Consider the following 18,945-nt stretch of genomic DNA (forward strand, 5'->3'; position numbering starts at 1 on the left):
TAAACAAAAGCTAGTAATATAGTAGGTGTTGGTGCAAATAATGGTTATGGTTTTCCATAATGTGAAATAACCAATGCCAGGGAAAGAAGCGTGGGAGCAGATGGTGGGTATCTAATGAAGTCCTTATTCTTGGTGTTTCTCTCTGACGATGAAGTCATGCACAGAACAGAGAAAGTGGATAGGCAGAACTTTTCATTTCAGCCTCATAAAAGGAATTATTTCCTTTCACAGCACATATTAAATTACAGAATGTTCTACTATAAGTTGCATGATTTATAGAGCTTTAAAAGGTGATTTAATAAATTAATGGAGGACATTAGTCATATAGCTGTATTATCCGTATTATCTGCAGAAGAGAAATACTACACCCCCTGATTCCATTTGCTGGAGAACCCTGGTGGGAGCATGTAATTGGTCCAAGGTGCTCCGAACGGTCATAGCCTCTGGGAACAGAGTGCCCAGCTCAAGAGGTCTTTTTACCTGATGGAGCTGGGCTTTTTTTCTTAGAGAAGGATTTTTCATTCTTTCTTACTGCTCCAACTTTTCGCAAACTCTCAAAACATATCTTCATTAAAAATCTGAGTCACGCCTTACAGCTCAGGGAAACCTCGCATGAGAAGGGTTCAGTGAGGTGCCAATACTGAAATCCAGCTCACCTTTCTTGGTCATGATGTGAGCTGGCTACCCTGCAAAAAAGAAAACAAAAATGGCAGTTTGTATTCCAACACAGTAGGCATTTGCCCAGTGGGATTTCCGACTTCTTCCCAGTTCCATTAGTTTGAGGAATTCATTTATGGATTGATCTGAAGAGAAAAATACTCCTTGTGGACCATAGATGTGGTTCTGGGGTGGTGTTCGTTACGGAGTTTTTGAGAAGACCAATAACGATAGTCAAAGTTCCTCAAAAGGTGACTCCTGCCTGCTTGGCAAGCATAGGGGACTATTGATATGGGTGATTGCCACTTCTTTTGAATCTCTGTTTCCTCCATGTGAATTTTATATGAACTTTTAGAGTGCTCTCTGGAACCTTTGCAAAATTCAAGGCGTTCCCAACCAAATAGCAAATAGTTTTCCAAGATAGAGAGGCATGAATACATATTGACGTTAATCTCTCTCTCTCTCTGGCCCTTGATGCATTTAAAGCATATTTTGACAGAAGTGTTGATGAAATTGGAAATTATTTAGAATAAATAGAAGGCATTATATCCTTCACAACCATTAAGCAAGCAGACTTTGCCTTTGGAGGAATTGGCATGCATGGGGAAACCTGTTATCTTCCAGCCTCATGAAATCACCATGTCCAATAAGACTGGAGAGGCAGAGTGCTTAGAACATGGTGGGATTTATGTCTGAGAAAAAACTAATAGATTTGGGGGTGTTGAGAAAGTGGTGTTCTGTGTATTCAACTACTGTATGCTTTATTTCAGCTCAGGATGTTTGAAAGGTAACAGACAGAACATTAACTGATATTCTGTCTTCTAAAAGATTGAACTTTCATCCAATATGAATTCTGGAGTTTAATTCTAAGAAGAATGTAACCTTTTCCCCAATCCAACTGGTGTTCCTAAATATTAGTTAATAACTAATGCATTGGTCAATAGAGGGGTAGCTTTTTAAATAAAATAGTACGTATTTACATTCTTAAAAGATGAACTGAGTTTTGTTGTGACATGAAACTAACTGTATGTGTTTTAAAAATGTTTTTTAGAATCTCTGAAGATCTGGAAACACTTGTACTGACCAGAGAGAAAGGTCATCAGGTTGTAGAGATGTGTTTCATCTGGTGTAATACAATGACTCCAGCTTCCCATGTTGGTTGATGAAGGGTTTGTTGAGAAGATCATGTTTGGTATTCCTCACAATCCTTGTATCTAAGGGATGAATTCTTGAGGTGGTGCTAAGAGAAGATCATGTTTGTTCTGTTGTGAATACCTATGAGAAGAATCACGGATAGGAATAGAAAGGAACTCTATGGGTAACTCTTGTTGTTGGAAGATCATTGGTCAACCATGGTAAAACTTGCCAACCCACTTTACACAGAGTGGATTCTTGAAGCTATACAAAAAGTAAAAAGGCAGAAGCAGAGGCCATCTGAAGAGAGAATTTGTCATGCAGTTTGTGCATCCCATGGCTTAGATAAGAAGACCGTTTCTGAACAGTTGGAGCTGAGTGTCCAAGATGGTTCTGTTCTCAAAGTTACCAACAAAGGCCTTGCTTCCTACAAGGACCCAGATAATCCTGGGCGTTTTTCATCTCTTAAACTGGACGACATTCCTAAACCCACTAAAGGATCCAGGGGAACGTGTAACGAGCTTCGAAACGTGGATTGGAATAAACTTCTACGAAGAGCCATTGAGGGGCTTCAGGAACCAAATGGATCTTCTCTCCGAAACATAGAAAAATACCTGAGAAGTCAGCATGATCTTGCAGGTATTTTCAACAACCCTGTCTTTCAGCGGAGATTACGACTGGGGGCCAAACGTGCTGTCAATAATGGGAGATTATTGAAAGAAGGACCTCAATACAGGGTGAACTATGGCGGCCTGGACAGCCGGGGGACATATAAATACAGTTCGTTTCCAGCATCTCTCCCACCTGTCAGTCTTTTGCCTCATGAAAAAGACCAGGTAAGTGTGCAAGATTGCATCAAAGCAGGTATTAGCGCACTTTTTGTTATGATGCTCGTTTTCTTTTCTACATTCCTTACTGCACTGAGAGAAATTTTTAAAGACAATGGTTAGGAATTTTGAAGTGGCTAGCAGTTTCAACATAGGTTAAAACCTCGTGTCCTTGGATATCTTAAAAATATTTTAATACTTATTCTCCTTTCCCAAAATAAAACATGTGGATCTGAGGGTTATTCATCCAACCCAGTGCAACTGAAAGACAGTCACAACGTAGAAGCATAGAACTGTAAAGATTGCTGTTAATTATGTGGTGCCATTTCTGCTTGCACTGACGGGTATGGTGGTAAGAGATATTGGGGCTCAGATTCAGGTTGGGAAGATTTGTTTTTTAAAAGAATATGCATTTTAAATTGGGTTTACTGTTACTACGGAATGTAAGAATAAATAATATTTTTTTAATCTTTTGAAACATTGAGGAATATATGATCAGTTGGTCTACCTACTCTAGATCATCTCTTTCTGTTTGCTGCAATATGGAACTTGTTTCCAGCTGTGGAATTTAATGGGATTCTGAATCTCTTATTATCGATCAAATTTGCTATTTTTGTTGCTGTGGATAACTATGCACTAGAGTAAAGCAGCAGCACATGAAGACATGCTTAAAGGAAATTATTACTGTACCTCCCCATGGTCCATTTTGTTTTCTTAATGTTGGTTGCAAATTGTTGCCATCAGCTGAATGGTGGTTTTCCTATTCCAGTTCTTGGCAGGATATGTGACTTTTTCTCTATTCTCTTCAAATTGACTGCTCAATTCAGCAGGGCTCTCTGGCTCATTTATTGAAACCTGCATTTGCCATTGAACACTTCCTTACTGCATGGTATTACTACCCATCTAATCCTTCAGCACCCTTATCAACAATGCTCACAACTGAAATCAAAATATGAATACCATGTCATCTTCTCCAAATCTGGGATTTTCTGCCACGCATATATGGATTGTGGACACCACATTAAGTTACTCATGCTAGTTGTCCAGTCAAAAGTTTTTTTTTAAATTGTTCAGCAAGTGTAATTTTATATAGTTTGATTATTTTTAATATGTTCCCAAATGATTAATAGTGAGCAGAATGAAAATGAATGGTTTTCATCATCAGCCTGCTGTATAAGCAGGCTTCTGAAAATGGAACAGGGATGTTAGGGATGTAACAAGATTGATTGATTGATTGATTGATTGATTGATTGATTGAAGTAGAAGTGCTTAAATCGGTAAAAAAAGAGACAGACAATGTTGCATTCACACTTCTGATACTGGAGAGATGACTGCTCAGGGACTTCATTTAAGAGTGAAATTTCATGGCTCAAAACCCTTTTGGCTTAGTTGCCTGCTTCCCTCCCAAAGATCAAAGAATCATACTGCCTTCTTTGATCCTCAGAACATCCGCAAAAGCTGGGGCCAAATCGGCATTTGGATTTATTGGATAGTCATGAGAGCTCGCATACATTGACTGGTGCTGCCTGCAAAATGTAAATGAGAACTGGGATAACTTTGCCTTCTGAAGTGTTCCTTATTCGGTCCTGAATATACTTTAGTAGATTCCTTAATATCAAAGCTTAGTTTAACTGTAATCTGTGAGAGCCATCTCAGCTTCCCCAAATAATACTATTGTACATATTACCGAAAAGGAAGGTTTTAGGATTTTCTGTCACTTGTATGTATTACAGTAGAGATGTTGGTATTTGTTGTAGAAATAAAAGTTAGTTATCATATAGAAGTGTTGCAATAGTAATGTATTCAACTTATGTCTCACTGTTCATTCTGGAGCAGCCTTTCTCAACTTTTTGACCCTGGAGGAACCCTTGAAATATTTTTCAGGCCTTGGGGAACACGTTCAGGCTCAAAGAAGTTACGTAATTATTATATTGGTTTCAAAGTAAAGAATGAAACTTACCTCTTTAATGTGAAGCTGCCTGAATTTGAAATAATTTTTTAAATAAATCGTGATCTCCCAGGGAACCCCTAGTGACCTCTCGTGGAACCTTAGGGTGTCACGGAACCCTGGCTGAGAAACCCTGTTCTGGAGTATCAGACAGTATACACAGTGCTTCCTCCCTTCATATTTTCCCACAACAGCAACCACCCTGTGAGTTGAGAAAGAGTGACTGGCCCCAAATCACCGTGGGTTTCTGTGACTGAGGATAGGTGAGGACCTGGGTGTCTCCAGTATCAGTCCAGCATCCTCTGCATCACACTAGCTTTTGTGACATAGCAACCACTGAGTGGGGCTCCATCTTGGTGACTAGAAGTCCTAGTGATTCTAACTCCTAGTGACTGTGTACACACACACAGTCCTTGACTTGTTTTGAATAATAACAAAGGACGTTCCTGTATTTTTTTTAACCCCATTCATCCATTTTATTTATTGTCTTCCCTTTCTCCTACTTCCTTCAACTTTTCCAAGCATAATAATTTCTGTTAGTTTATTACCCTTTTGCATCACCTGCCCAGAATAATATGTTATTCATTTTTAAAAGCATTAATTATTTCTTTTATGGATGGATAAAGAATTCACCTCTATTTTTTTCCATCTGTTTTTGTCTTTTTGTCCTTGATCTTGGGTATCTTTCATAAAATGAAGTTAATCTTTTAAAGCTTGGCAGCTCATTTGTCCTCCTTTATTTTCATTCTGAGCTCAGCTTGATGCTTTATCAGAATCAGAATTGCTGATAGGTCTCTAAGCATGGAAAGCTGTATGTGCTTTTGAAGCCTTTAAAGACCTTCATATTGAATGTATGTAGGATTCTTAAGAAGCCAGCACTTGGGGATGAAATTTGCATGCCCTTCCATGTGCCTGTGCCTGTTTTAATCCTATATATGAACAGATAAATGATTGCATGGGACTAAAGTTTATAGCAGCATCCAGGAGTTAGGCTCTTAGTTAGTTGCAAATTAAAACATTAAAGCCAGTTAAACAGAATTTACAAATCCTAAATTATAATAACTATTATGTGGAGCATACATATGGATTTCCATTCATCCTTGCTTTCATAGTAAGTGCAGTAAATGAAGGTGCAATGGTGGAAAAAACTTCTTTTACTGCTGATAAAAGGGAAATACTTCCTCTGAGCCAGGTGTAACTTTTAGCCAATATGGCATTGAGTTGATCTTCTGTGCTCCAAGATGGAATAAGTCCACTCTTATTCTATCCAAGGCATGCCCTGTTTTCTGATACTTTGATGACAAAAGTCTCTGAACAGTCTGGATTGCATAGTTGTATGCTTTGTTTTGTTCCAAGGATATAAGTCTTCAATAGCAGAGTTGTCACTTCAAAAGCCCATTTGAACTGCATATCTCAGGGCTAGGATTCAGTCTTCACTTACTGTCTCCATTTCCTCTTTGACTGTTTTAATCCTTTTTTTGTTTTTCTTCTCCATTCATTGTGAGGTGAAAGGTCCCCTGTGCAAGCACCGAGTCATGTCTGACCCTCTGGGGGGACGCCGCTTTTGCGACGTTTTCTTGGCAGACTATAGCAGGGTGGTTTGCCATTGCCTTCCACAGTCGTCACCTTCCCGAGCAAGCCGGGTGCTCATTTTACCGACCTCGGAAGGATGGAAGGCTGAGCCGACCTGAGCCGGCCACCCGAGAATCCAGCTTCCGCTGGGATCAAACTCAGGTTGTGGGGAGAGTTTCGGTTGCAATACTGCCACCTACCACTCTGTGCCACTCTCCATTCTTAAACTTCTTTTAATTTTCCCCCATTTCATCCCACTTTTGCATAGTCCTTCATATAACTTCTGAAAGTATTGTAGTTTATGTTTGACTGCATTTTTTATTTTGTATTTACATTTACATGTATTTATTTATTTAGCCGATTTATATGGCTACCCATCTCAATACACGATTCTGGGCAGCTAACAATATTAAAAGAAAGTACAAAAAAACCCCAGATATGTATACACTTTAAAAGTATACAACAGTTGAAACAGATCACAATGTCTGTGGTAAGCACCCAGATCTTGTTGGTACGCCATCCAGAGTCGCCTTGTGTGAGATGGGCAGCCATATAAATGTCAGCAATAAACAGACAAACAAACAAATAAGAAGCAACCTACAAAGTATACTCCCTTTTCTTTATTAGAAGTAAAATCTCCTTTGAGTTAAGCTTGATTCCTGGTGACTTTACACCATGAAGTTTGCTTGGCCACAATATTGGAATAGTTCACCTTTCCCCCTCCAGAAAATTTCTAAATTTCCCAGGCTATGTACAACCACTGATTTCCATGGAGGTCTCCATCCAGGTACTAACCATGTTCAACTGGGTTGGGCAGGTGAGGCCATTTGCTGAATGTTTTCTTCATTATTTGTTTTCTCCTTTTTTCCCCCTTCTTAATTTGCCCTCTTCTCTTCTTAGCCAATACTGTTCTCCTTCTTACCTGCTTTATTTCTATTTCTTTCAAACTTATGCCCATTTTTAATTAGAAACTATTTATTTCCTTTTTTAGCAATTATTAATTCAGACCTTGGTGTCTTAAAATGTACCTTATTTTTTTCTTAGCACCCGATCTTGGTCTTTTCTTCTTTTTCCTCCATAGATGACAGATCTGTGACCAGGCATGGTTCGTTTCTCCTGAACATAATTTTACAGCACTTAGTTTTTTATTTGTTTTTTATTTTAAAAAGATGGATGCATTGTAAAATATCCATTGTCCCATGCTATAAAGGAGCCATAATTTTGATTCACATTTTAGAACATAAAACGTGTGTGTGTGTGTGTGTGTGTGTGTGTGTGTGTGTGTGTGAAATTAGGCTAATTTCATTCCTCGAGGTATGTACTGGGAAAATCTCTTGTATCAGTTGGTTATGGCAATTAGTTGTCACTGGCAGATAGGCAGAATTGATGCATCTGTTCATATAGATTGTTATCACAAGGGCTAAATGTATTAATTTCTGGTCCTGGAAGGTAAATACCGCTTTTCATCCAAAGCTATTGCTGTAAGATCTCTACCACTCAGTGTGTTGCTGTCAGTAATTTTGTCGCTTAAATCCAATTACCGTACAGTGCTTTTGAAACCAAGCTCATGTTGGCTGCAGGGTGAAACATTTTAAGGTTTGTCAAGGCTCACTTATACTCAATGATGTAGATTATGCAGATTGTTTTAAGACTGATTACTGTGATTCCAGAGCTCTCAGTGCATTATTTATTTTAAAAGAATAATGGAATGGAGTCGGTTGCTGTGAGAGGTGAGAATATTCTCTCATGAGCTGAATAGAATGACAGGGTTTCATGATTCTGTGGTATCGCAGAAGATCTCTGCAAAGTCATACAGCACTTATTTCGGTACCTGCATAGAAATGTAAATGCCTGAAAAAGGATCAGAAGAAGGTGAAGATGGGACATCCTCCCATTTATTACAAAAGAGTCTTACTTTTTTCTCCAGTGGAAAAGGTTCTTATGAAAGCTCTGATATTTTTGAAAACACATATACCAAGTAAACAAACAAGCAAATGTGTGAATGAATACAGAGAACAAGACCCTCATTTCAAATCTGTACTGAAAGTGAGAAGAGGGGAGAGAAGGGAAGAGGCCTCAGCTAGCTAATTTCTCTGCTGTTATCCATGAAAAACTGACCTGACATTCCTGTGGAGGAAGAGACACGCGCTGCCGTCTCTCTGGCCATCCAGTCCCCTGGTCCATCTTGCTCAAGCTGAGACTCAGCTCAGCTCAGCTTGGAAATCAATTGCTTAAAATGGCATGAGCCCCAGCTGTCTGCATTGGGATGAAAATGTGTGTGTGTGTGTGTGCGCGCGCGCACACACATGCCCGTGCACCTGGCCCTTGCCCTCATCTACCTGTTCTACACTTAGCCCTTTTGGATGAAATAACATTGGTAGACTTTTTGATGTTGTTGTTTATTCGTTCAGTCGCTTCCGACTCTTTGTGACTTCATGGACCAGCCCACGCCAGAGCTTCCTGTCAGTTGTCAACACCCCCAGCTCCCCCAGGGACAAATCCATCACCTCTAGAATACCATCCATCCACCTTGCCCTTGGTCGTCCCCTCTTCCTTTTGCCTTCCACTCTCCGTAGCATCAGCATCTTCTCCAGGGTGTCCTGTCTTCTCATTATGTGGCCAAAGTATTTCATTTTTGCCTTTAATACCATTCCCTCAAGTGAGCAGTCTGGCTTTATTTCCTGGAGGATGGACTGGTTTGATCTTCTTGCAGTCCAAGGCACTCTCAGAATTTTCCTCCAACACCACAGTTCAAAAGCATTGATCTTCCTTCTCACAGCCTTCCTTATGGTCCAGCTCTCGCAGCCATATGTTACTACAGGGAACACCATTGCTTTAACTATGCGGACCTTTGTTGTCAGTGTGATGTCTCCGCTCTTAACTATTTTATCAAGATTTGTCATTGCTCTTCTCCCAAGAATTAAGCGTCTTCTGATTTCCTGACTGCAGTCAGCATCTGCAGTAATCTTTGCACCTAGAAATACAAAGTCTTTCACTGCTTCTACATTTTCTCCCTCTATTTGCCAGTTATCAATCAAGCTGGTTGCCATAATCTTGGTTTTGTTTTGAGGTTAGCTGCAAGCCAGCTTTTGCACTTTCTTCTTTCACCTTCATCATAAGGCTCCTCAGTTCCTCTTCGCTTTTTGATACAGAGACTTATTAGAAAAAGGCGGAAAGGACTTCGCTTGAGCTGTTGTAGATTCATCTGTTATTATCTTTGGAAGGTCAATGGGCAATACTGCATGGAGAGGAAGTTCTTTCCCTGTCCAGAATAATGTGTTTTTTTCAGTGTAATGTTGCTGGCTTTGTTTTTCTCTCCTGCCAAAGCTTGTGTTACTTTGCAGACAAAAGGAACTGCTGTTACATTTCTGACAATGGTTAATTTAGTTATTAGAAGCTTTATAGAATCCGAACAGCTAAATAGGCAGTAGTTTTTGGAATATGCTTCAGTGAAGAAGACAGGTAGAGGATTTGCCCATTGTAAATGTGATTTGAATTGGAAATTGATGAGCTCAAGGTCAGCCAGATCCCTGAGCCATTTAGGAAAAAGTGGTATAGAAATGAATTATTATAATATTTATCTTATTCTAGTTTGAATGGGGAAAGGTGCAGAAGTAATGTTGCTCTTGTAATATACAAGAAGAATGCCAAACATATATTGGACAATTATGTAGATAACTTAACATTTGTAATGTGTTTGTAATGTCAGGGAAGGTAGAAAAATACAATAGGAGAGATTGTAAAGGATTTTACTTAAGTTACTGCTTTTTTGGAATAAACTTCAGATTGTGCTTAAACAAGAAAGCTAGTGCTAAAATCTAGATTAGGATTTTTCTCTAATTCTTGCAATATCTAAGTCAGTTATGTGGTATGTGACACACGCTTAAATTCATTTTCTTGATGCTATTTCTTCTATTATTTTTTAGACCTCTTTTATGATGACCTTTTTGTTGCTGATTTCAATATGTAGTTGAGTTATGTATGTTCTAATTTAACACTCCTAACTTCTACAAATGGGAGTGCCTTCAAAGCTGTAGAGCAACTTTTTCTCCACCTTTTGACCTGGCTGATAGAAAGGAATTTGTACTTAGGTATTCTATGATTTGTCTTCCATAGATGAGGATGATTGATAGCCAACCTGTTGTTATTAAATTTTCAACGAACTTCTGCGCAGTTGGGTAACACAAATTATCATGCAAGTACGATGTTTGAAAGGCTTCTGGTTTTCTCACAATTATACATTATGCATTTGTGTATGATAATTCATAATGTCATAAACACAGTGGTTATTCAGTGTTTAATTATAAAATAACTAACAAGCAAGAACTTTCTGTGTCTGTGTGTGTATGGGGACATTGCTGTTCCTAATAGTCTCCTGTTTAAGTCTTAATGAGGTTTGATCCTGCTGAGTTTGTGATCAGTCAAGGTTGGCTAGGTGCTGACATATACCTGGGCATTATACTCCTAACCTGGTTTACTATTTTTATGATTTTTATTTTTTATATCTTGGTTGCTTTTAATGTAAGGTGCTAATAACATATTAAGAATAAAACTTAAATAGCTTTATACAAATACTATCCTTATTTTTATTTATACTATGTTATGTTGCAGTTGGATACTTTGCCTTCTTCATTAATGCAATGAGAGAATCATTAAAATGCCTAGTGTTTAAATATTTGATCAAACTTCAATTAAAAACTATGTATTTCAAGTTAAAGGAGAAAACTCTACAGATTTGTATTTGAACATGACAGCTGTTCAGTCTAATTACTAGCAGATAATATTTTTTGGAACACTTGCTATCAAGTGAGCCACCTGAAGAGATGAGATGAATGATGAAAAGGTTTATATCAAAAGTAATTGGTTATTTTCATTTAGGGTTCCATTCTTTTTGCTTAGATTAAATAAGGTTGATTATTTCATGAGTTAATAAAGAATAAAGTATGCATGTCTAGCTGTGCTGTTTAGATTTTATGACAGATGCTTCTGAAAGCATTGGTATTCCTGTAACCTCTGAAAGATGTGTAGAGTATATTAATGAGCTGTTTCAAGTGATGTACAATAACTTCATTCTTGGATTAAAACAGATGTGAATGACTCTGTTTTAATATTTAAACAGGCTCCAGGCCTCTGTTGGCTTGTTCTAAGGTGACCCAACAGCATTATATTTAAAAATACTTCAGATTAAATGCTGAGTGCTTGACCTTATTTAAATAGTTGTAACTGCTTAAGGCTAAAGTCTTGGTGGAAGTACTATTGGTAGCAAATACCTGTCTTACTGAGGCATTTTCATTGACCTAGACAAGGAATTTACATGCCCCTTTATAAATGCATAATCCAAGCAATATGCTAAAATAAGAACATTTTAAGAGTAGACTAAGAATGATAAAAGTAGCAAGATAGTTAAAGGCTAAATTAGGAATATTTTCAACTAGAACTTTAGATAAGAACCCATACCATATTCTGTGAGGGTACGCAGTGTATAAGATCATAGAATGTAAGGGTTGGAAGGAACCTTTGAGATCATCCAGCCAAACACCCTCCCCTGTGTTAGAATCCAGTACTGCAGCATCCCCAATGGTTTTTATCAATCCTCTGCCTAAATACTTCCAGCAGACTTCCTGAGGTAGTCTGTTCCATGTTGAATAGCTGTTGTCATTAGGAAATTCCTCCTGATGTCAAAAATCTGATTTCTTATATTTTAAATCTATTGTTTTTTGTTGTCTTTTTTTGTCTTGTCAGTGCAAAACAATGACCAAGTCGACCTCATCTGTTATATTACAACCCTTTAGATACTTAAAGACACTATCATGTTCTTTATAGTCTTCTCCAGGCAAAACATATGCAATGCTTCCAACCATGTAATATGTTATTTTCCTCACAGGCCTCCTGTCATTTTGGTTGATCTCTTCTGGACATGTCCAGTTTGTCAATGACCTTTCTAAAATGTGGTGTCAGGAACTGAATACAATATTCTAGTCTGGACAACACGGAATATAAAGAATGATGAATTCTCTTGATCTTGATATTTATGTTCATGTAGCCTAGAATTGCATTTTGCTTCTTTTAAAGCCAGGTCATGCTACTAACTCACTTTCAGCTTGTTATCTACCAAGATACTCAGATCCTTTTCTAATATACTGTTGCCTACTGTGATCTCCCCCATCCTATGCCTTTGATTTTTCCTGTACAGATGAAGGATCTGCATTTGCCCTGTTGAAATTCATTTTGTTGGCTTTTGCCCATTCCTCCTGCTTACCAAGTTCCTCCTGATTCTTGATGAATCCAGAATCTTCTGAAGTGTTTGACATCCTCTTCATCTTTGTCATCTGCAAATCTGATAATCATATTTTCGGATCCCCATTCGTGTTGTTTGTAAATAAGTTCAACAGGATGGGGTTTAGAACAAAGTCCTGTGGTATGCCTCTCATTACCTCCTTATTGGGTATGATAGTTCAGCCAGTTCTGCCTCTCTCTAATGATATCATAGCCCAGCCCACTTTTTGCTATCATTTCTACTGATTTAACACCAGTTGAAGCCTCCAGATGCTCTTCAAGGGCAGCCCCATGGCCAGTCTTTGCTGGCTTCTGCCACACAAAGCTGGCGGGGGGGTCAGGGGAGATAATCTTAGGCTCAGTATAGATAACCTTCAGCTTCACCTAACCAGTCTCCAAATGTAGATCAGTATTTGAAATACAGCGGGGGACTTGAATTTTTGTTTTATTCTATTTAGACAATTAATCTTTGTGCAACCCTGCAGCCGTTTGGTAATGTGAATGACCACATGGGGTCTCCCACCAAGTTAGTACCCAATAGAGAAATGGAAAGCAGGCTTTCTGTCAGTCAGGTCAAAAACCTTTGTAACTTCAACCCAGCCTATATAGGCTGTTCGTCACATCAGGACCTTAATTAATCCAGAACTTTTTTTCAAAGAGACCCGGTTTCTTCTCTGAAGTTCCATGGGTTTTGATTAACCTTTTTCCTTGATGGATTATTTTCCAGTTTCCCTACAGGAGCTGAAGAAAATCCCAAAAGATATGGTTGAATAATATATGGTGTGTGATATTTGTGTTGCTGCTGAATACTGTATTGATTTCTTGCTTCTTTTTCATTTAATACTTCACCTTGTATTCTAAAATCTTCCAAAAGTAATGTGTAAGTAGTAAAGCTGAATTAGGTTAGTGATATTATCTTCTCCTCATACTCTATGCTACAGTCATCTGCAAGGGGTCAGGGAAGGGGAAATGATGCATATACTGGAAATTACATAATATGTGTCATTTGTGCAGTGATGTCAGGACATAGATGACATCATCATGGCTTGTACCAGATGTCTATATTGCCTGGGTATATTTTTGATACTACTTTTTGGGAATAAGTTGCTATCTTTGGCAGAGGCTGGAAATAAATCTGTAAAATTAAGTAGTAATATCTAATACCTTGTGTTCATGAATGATTATCATAAACTATCAAAGCATTTTCTTTGTGTCATTCTTTTAATATATATGGCTGAATATTAAGGTTTTTAACCTAGATCTAGTAACTCTAGAGAATTTTCCTACTGAAACTGTTCTTGCTCGTCAGAACAGAGAATTCAATGAATTACTTTAATACTTTCAAACTAATCAAATTGAAGTAATTCTGACATTAATAAATGGTGAATAAAGAATCTTTAAATAGTTCTTTTAGATATAATTTCCAGATTGCCGTTTAGTAGCATTGCTTTAATGTAGCATTGCAGTTGTGGTATTATTTGTCCTGTATGGTGTTGTGAGATGCCCTGAAATCTAGTAATGTTTCCTGTATTTTCAATTTCTTATAGCTAAGGATCCAAAATAAGGTAACTGTAGGTGACTTGCTGTGTGCAGGTAGCTGATTTTTTCTTTAGACTGTGACTTTTATGGCTTTCTTAGGATAGAACACATATTCTTAAAATTTAGTGGGAGGTCCTACTAAAGTGTTAGGATAATAACATGTCTTGAAAACAGGAGAATTCAGAAGTTCTTAGAATATGTGTGGAAAGGAGCAACTTGGTAACTCATATGATCCAAGGATCTAGAAATTCTGTTTGACATTGGTAGCCCATGATGATTATATTTTATTATTAAGTTGTGACATCTAATTCTACCGTAAATTAAACTTCCCAGTGGGCTAATAAAATATTATCTAATATAGATATAATTATCTTTTATGAAACTATGTAGAAAGCATTTTCAGAACTGTCAGCCCTTTGAGGTAGGCAAGGACAAGAAACGGGGGCAGCAGGGGATTTCAGGAATGCTTTTATTGTTGTAGGATAGAATAACAGAACCTTGAAAGGCTGTCAGAATTTCTCTCTACCACAACTTATACCAAACAAAATCAAGGCGGAGTTATTTTGAGTCTCTCTCTCTCTCATTCTTTCCTCTTACTGAGTAACCTTTTATCGCCCTTAACAGTTCCTTGCTCCCTTCCTCCTTCCCAGGGCCAGGCCTACATTTTTCCACAGATAAAGTTCTTTATTTGTAACTCAGATCTTAAATAGTTTAAGGAGGGCATAATATCAATATTGAAACTGTAACTTAGTATCATGGGTTTTTTTTACTTTTTTTCTAAATTGCTAGGAGAATTTTTCCCTCCCTATTTAATTTTCATTAAAGGCTCATATAAGGTTTGCACTTTAGCACAAAATCCCAAATGTGAAAGAAAGGGGATTTTGCACTGTAAGATACCTATATTAATTATTTGTTGAACTGCGTTGCAATTTTCCATTATTCCATACAGGAATTTTAAAAAAGTGGTAAGAATTTATAGCTGTATATATGCTGTGCTAAGCCATGGTTTTTACATTGTGCTTATGCATGATCAGTTGAATAAGTTACATTGAGTTCACATACTGTGCTGCTATAGAAAGCAATGTTTGTGATCATAAAACAAGCCATGTTATGGCTTGCTAATTTTCCAGGATGTCTGCTTTGTACTTCTACTGCTGCTAATAATAGGCTAAATGTCAAACTGGAAAACTAATTTTGAGGAATTCTTATGGACATTCTGGTGAGAGGAGATGGGCGGTGACAAATTTGATAAATAAATAAAATGAATAAATAAAGTAAAATAAATGATTATCCGTAGCTTTGAGTATACAGTTTCAAATTAGCTTCTTTACTCTTAAACCTAGCTCAGCAGCAAATGTTATGTATTGTATTCACTCATTGTCACTTTGATAATTTCCAGTTCTGCCTTTCTGTTGGCTTTTCTAAAATAATAAAAAATAGACATGATTTGGCTTGTCTTCAAAACGTTCACTTTTATCTAAGGTAAAGGTAAAGGTTTCCCTTGACGTAAAGTCCAGTCGAATCCGACTCTAGGGGGCGGTGCTCATCTCCGTTTCTAAGCCTTGGAGCCGGCGTTGTCATAGACACTTCCGGGTCATGTGGCCAGCATGACGACTCGGAACGCCGTTACCTTCCCGCCGAAGCGGTACCAATTCATCTACTCACATTTGCATGTTTTCGAACTGCTTGGTGAGCAGGAGCTGGGACGAGCAACGGGAGCTCACCCCGCCGCGCGGTTTCGAACCGCCGACCTTCCGATCGACAGCTCAGCGGTTTAAGCCGCAGCGCCACCGCGTCCCATCTCACTTTTATCTAGTCTTTTGTTAATTGGCAGCACTAGCCTTCTGATTATGTTCCACTTCTGTGAAAACTACATTAAATCATTATTTAATATTTCAGCATTCTGTTATATTGAAAATTATATTAAATCATTATTTAATATTTCAGCATGATCTTGCATTTGCATGCATACCATTACCTTGGAAAGAAACTTGCACTGGCTTTCTCTGGTGGATTAGATGAAGTTTAAACCATTTATTAACTAGAATGTTTTGTAATGCCTTTGCTTCTCCTATACCATTGCAGTATTTCTGTTCTCTTTCTCGTAAAATTCTGCTTTCTTTCTTTTTTTTAAAGTAAATATCACTACATTCATGTCTTGCTTTTCACCTCTATCACTCATATGATTCTTTATGTATGGTATTCTGCTTATAAATGGCCAGCTTGCTTCCTCTGGTCCTTATTTTAAAAAACATATCTTTTCTGACTTCCATTTGAGAGAATATTTGCCTTTTTTTGTCTTTAATTGTCTTTTCCCTCTACTTTCTGTGAGAAAGTGCAAAGGTACCATTTTCCTTTCAGTTCTTCACCCCTTTTGTTTCATGCCTTTTCGATTTATGAGCTGTTTGGCCTGGAAGGGCTTCTTGATTCTCTATAGTTCTTATCCCATAACAGACACAACTGTCAATCACAATCTTGAGAAAGAGAAAGAAATGTGTTTAGAAAAATATACTCTTTTTAGCTGTGGGTAATAACCAAATTTCCCTAGTAATACTGGATCTAGACATAGTGAAACACTTTTGAACATTGAGTCAGGTGAAGATCATTTTAGTCACTTCCTTTAACGTTGGTAAAACATGTGTTTTAAGTACATTTATACTCAGCTTACCAATTAATAGCCCAACCCAGCTTAGATCAAACTTTAAACATTCTGAAAACTATTTTAGGCATATTATATCCTTTAAAATAAGAATCTAATTATACTGATTAATCAGACATTCGTGTAATCCCTACTGTTTATAAATTCTACCAGAAATAAACAAGAAAACTGTCTTAGACAGGAACAGTAGGGACGTGCATCAAATTCAGCCAAATCCCTAGTTAAGTCAGATTGCTATGGAGTAAAACTGTGTGTGTAGATGCGCAAAGCACAGGCTGTCACAGGAACAGTCAGCAAAAGACATGTGGAGGGAGCCTGGGAAGGCCCACAAATCAGTCATGCTGAGTCTACAATTTTTCATCTTTTTTTTAACACTGAAAACAAGCATGTTCAGCTTCAGTAGAGCTTCCTATACTCCTTTCATCTTCTATAAAAAAATGACCGGTCCTCAAAATGAAAAAAAAAGTCTGAAGATGTTAGCCTCAGCCTTCCAGGGACAGCTTTACCATGTAATGAGGCAACAATGCACGCGTGCAGGAAGGGAATAACCCCTGTCATTGTTTACCTGGAAAAGGTGGGAATCGGCATGGATGTGGTTCCTTCTTCCTGTTGTATTAGGTGTCTGCAAATTGAGCCTGCCTAGGCCACGTTTTGATTATGCTAGATTATCACGCGAAAGGGGCAGGGGAAAAAAAGAGTCCAGGCAGATTTGGGCTTCTTGACAGTAGTTAGAGGTTTACACAGTACAGGATTCGTATGTTTAAAGTAGTATGTTAATATGTGAAATGCTTACAATTAAGATCAGGGATATCTGCAAGTTGTAGTCAGAAAAGTCAAGATGCTTAGCCACAACAATGCGATTAAAGCCCTGCTCATTTTCTATGTGCACTGCAGAGCTTTGATCACAGCTTTGCAGCCATCTTTTGACCACACCCTGTGGACACCCTTGGTTAAGATTAGTCTCATCTTTAGTGTAAGACCCTTTCTGTTGTTGGAAGGCTTGGAAAAGAGCTATCATATGTATTCTTAAGTGGTATAGTGTAATTAAGTTCAGTGCTCACGTTGCTGTGATCTTTTAAAAGTGGTTTAATTCTGAGATTTTTTTATTCACTGTGTTTTGTTTCCTCTTTAAGAATAAATTGCTTTTGAATGAAATCTGGTTCAAGTGACACACTAGTATGGTCAAATTACATTATTCAGTATTGTATTTCAAGAATTTAGAAGGGAAGTATATTAAGCAAAAGAAAACCAGTGAGATCTGCAGGAGCTGTAGCCATTTATGACTTGATTCCGCTGTAGTGATCTTTACCTTTCAGAGTATCTTTTCTACCAAACATTGGGAACTTATTAGAATATTATAAAGGTTTGGCTACTTCTGTACAAGCCTTTGGTGTGCCCATAAGACCTGTTAATATAGGATAATATAGGAACGATACTTTATCAATCTTTGAAATTCTTCTCGGGAGAGATGGGATCTAAACGTATGTTCTCTCTAACCCCCACTCTGAAGGACTTGTGAGTCTGTACTGATTTTTGTTCAGATTTTGCTATTTTGGGGAAATGGGGCAATTTATAATCACTGACATTTGAAAATGCTTAGATTATAATTATTGTTTCTGAATTTTAGGAACTCATCCTTATTATGAGGGCAGGGTCCCACAAAATAAGAGTATTTCATATATAAAATTTTAGATACTATGTGGGTATTTTTTTTAAAAAAAGACAATTGCAACCTTTTAGAGGCAAGGATTTTGTATAGATTATTGAAAAAGTAAATATATCTGCACAATTTGAAGGTAGATTTCATATAATTCAGGGTTTTGTAAAGTTCAAGTGTTTCAAATTCTTCTTTTTCCCAAACACAACTCTGAAACTAATTTTAAGGGAATATGTCAACTCCATTGATTATAGTAAGATTTGCTCCCAGGTAAGTATAGGTGGAATTGTGACCTGTGCACACTCCAGTTTTAAGATATGTATGAATCTGGGTAGGTGAAAATAGGATATAAGTTGAGAATTTCAGCTGTAGCTCTTGATAACTATGAAGTTTTCTTATATATTGATTTTCTTTTTTGGCTGCAGAGAGTGGAGTTGGTTTTTGTACAGAAGGGACTTGACCATCTAAGATATATTTGCTCTCATATGCTAGAAATACTTGATCGTATTTCCTAATAACTATGAAGTCTGGATCTTATAAAGAATAATTGTAAATTTTGACAAATTTATTTTCAGTAGTTAGGAATGAGTAATGTTCTGAAAGCAAGAATTAAAGTGTTTAAATTTACAAAAATATAAAAATATAAAAAGGAAAATGTTTATTTCTGATAGTAAAG

The 18,945-nt window shown here is 37.5% G+C and overlaps 1 protein-coding gene across 3 annotated transcripts in view; it reads left to right on the forward strand.

The window, feature by feature from the left end:
* The first annotated feature begins 1,714 nt into the window (after positions 1-1,714).
* Positions 1,715-18,945, forward strand: part of KAT6B (lysine acetyltransferase 6B) — a 104,311-nt gene continuing 87,080 nt past the window's right edge. For all 3 annotated transcript variants that reach the window (XM_063307674.1, XM_063307672.1, XM_063307673.1), the window contains exon 1: positions 1,715-2,627. In XM_063307674.1, coding sequence (XP_063163744.1) covers positions 2,010-2,627 — 618 coding nt within the window. In that variant the 5' untranslated portion in view covers positions 1,715-2,009. The remainder of the gene's footprint in view (positions 2,628-18,945) is intronic.

Source organism: Candoia aspera, chromosome 6, assembly GCF_035149785.1.
Source record: "Candoia aspera isolate rCanAsp1 chromosome 6, rCanAsp1.hap2, whole genome shotgun sequence".
In the NCBI taxonomy this organism is placed as follows: Eukaryota; Metazoa; Chordata; class Lepidosauria; order Squamata; family Boidae; genus Candoia; species Candoia aspera.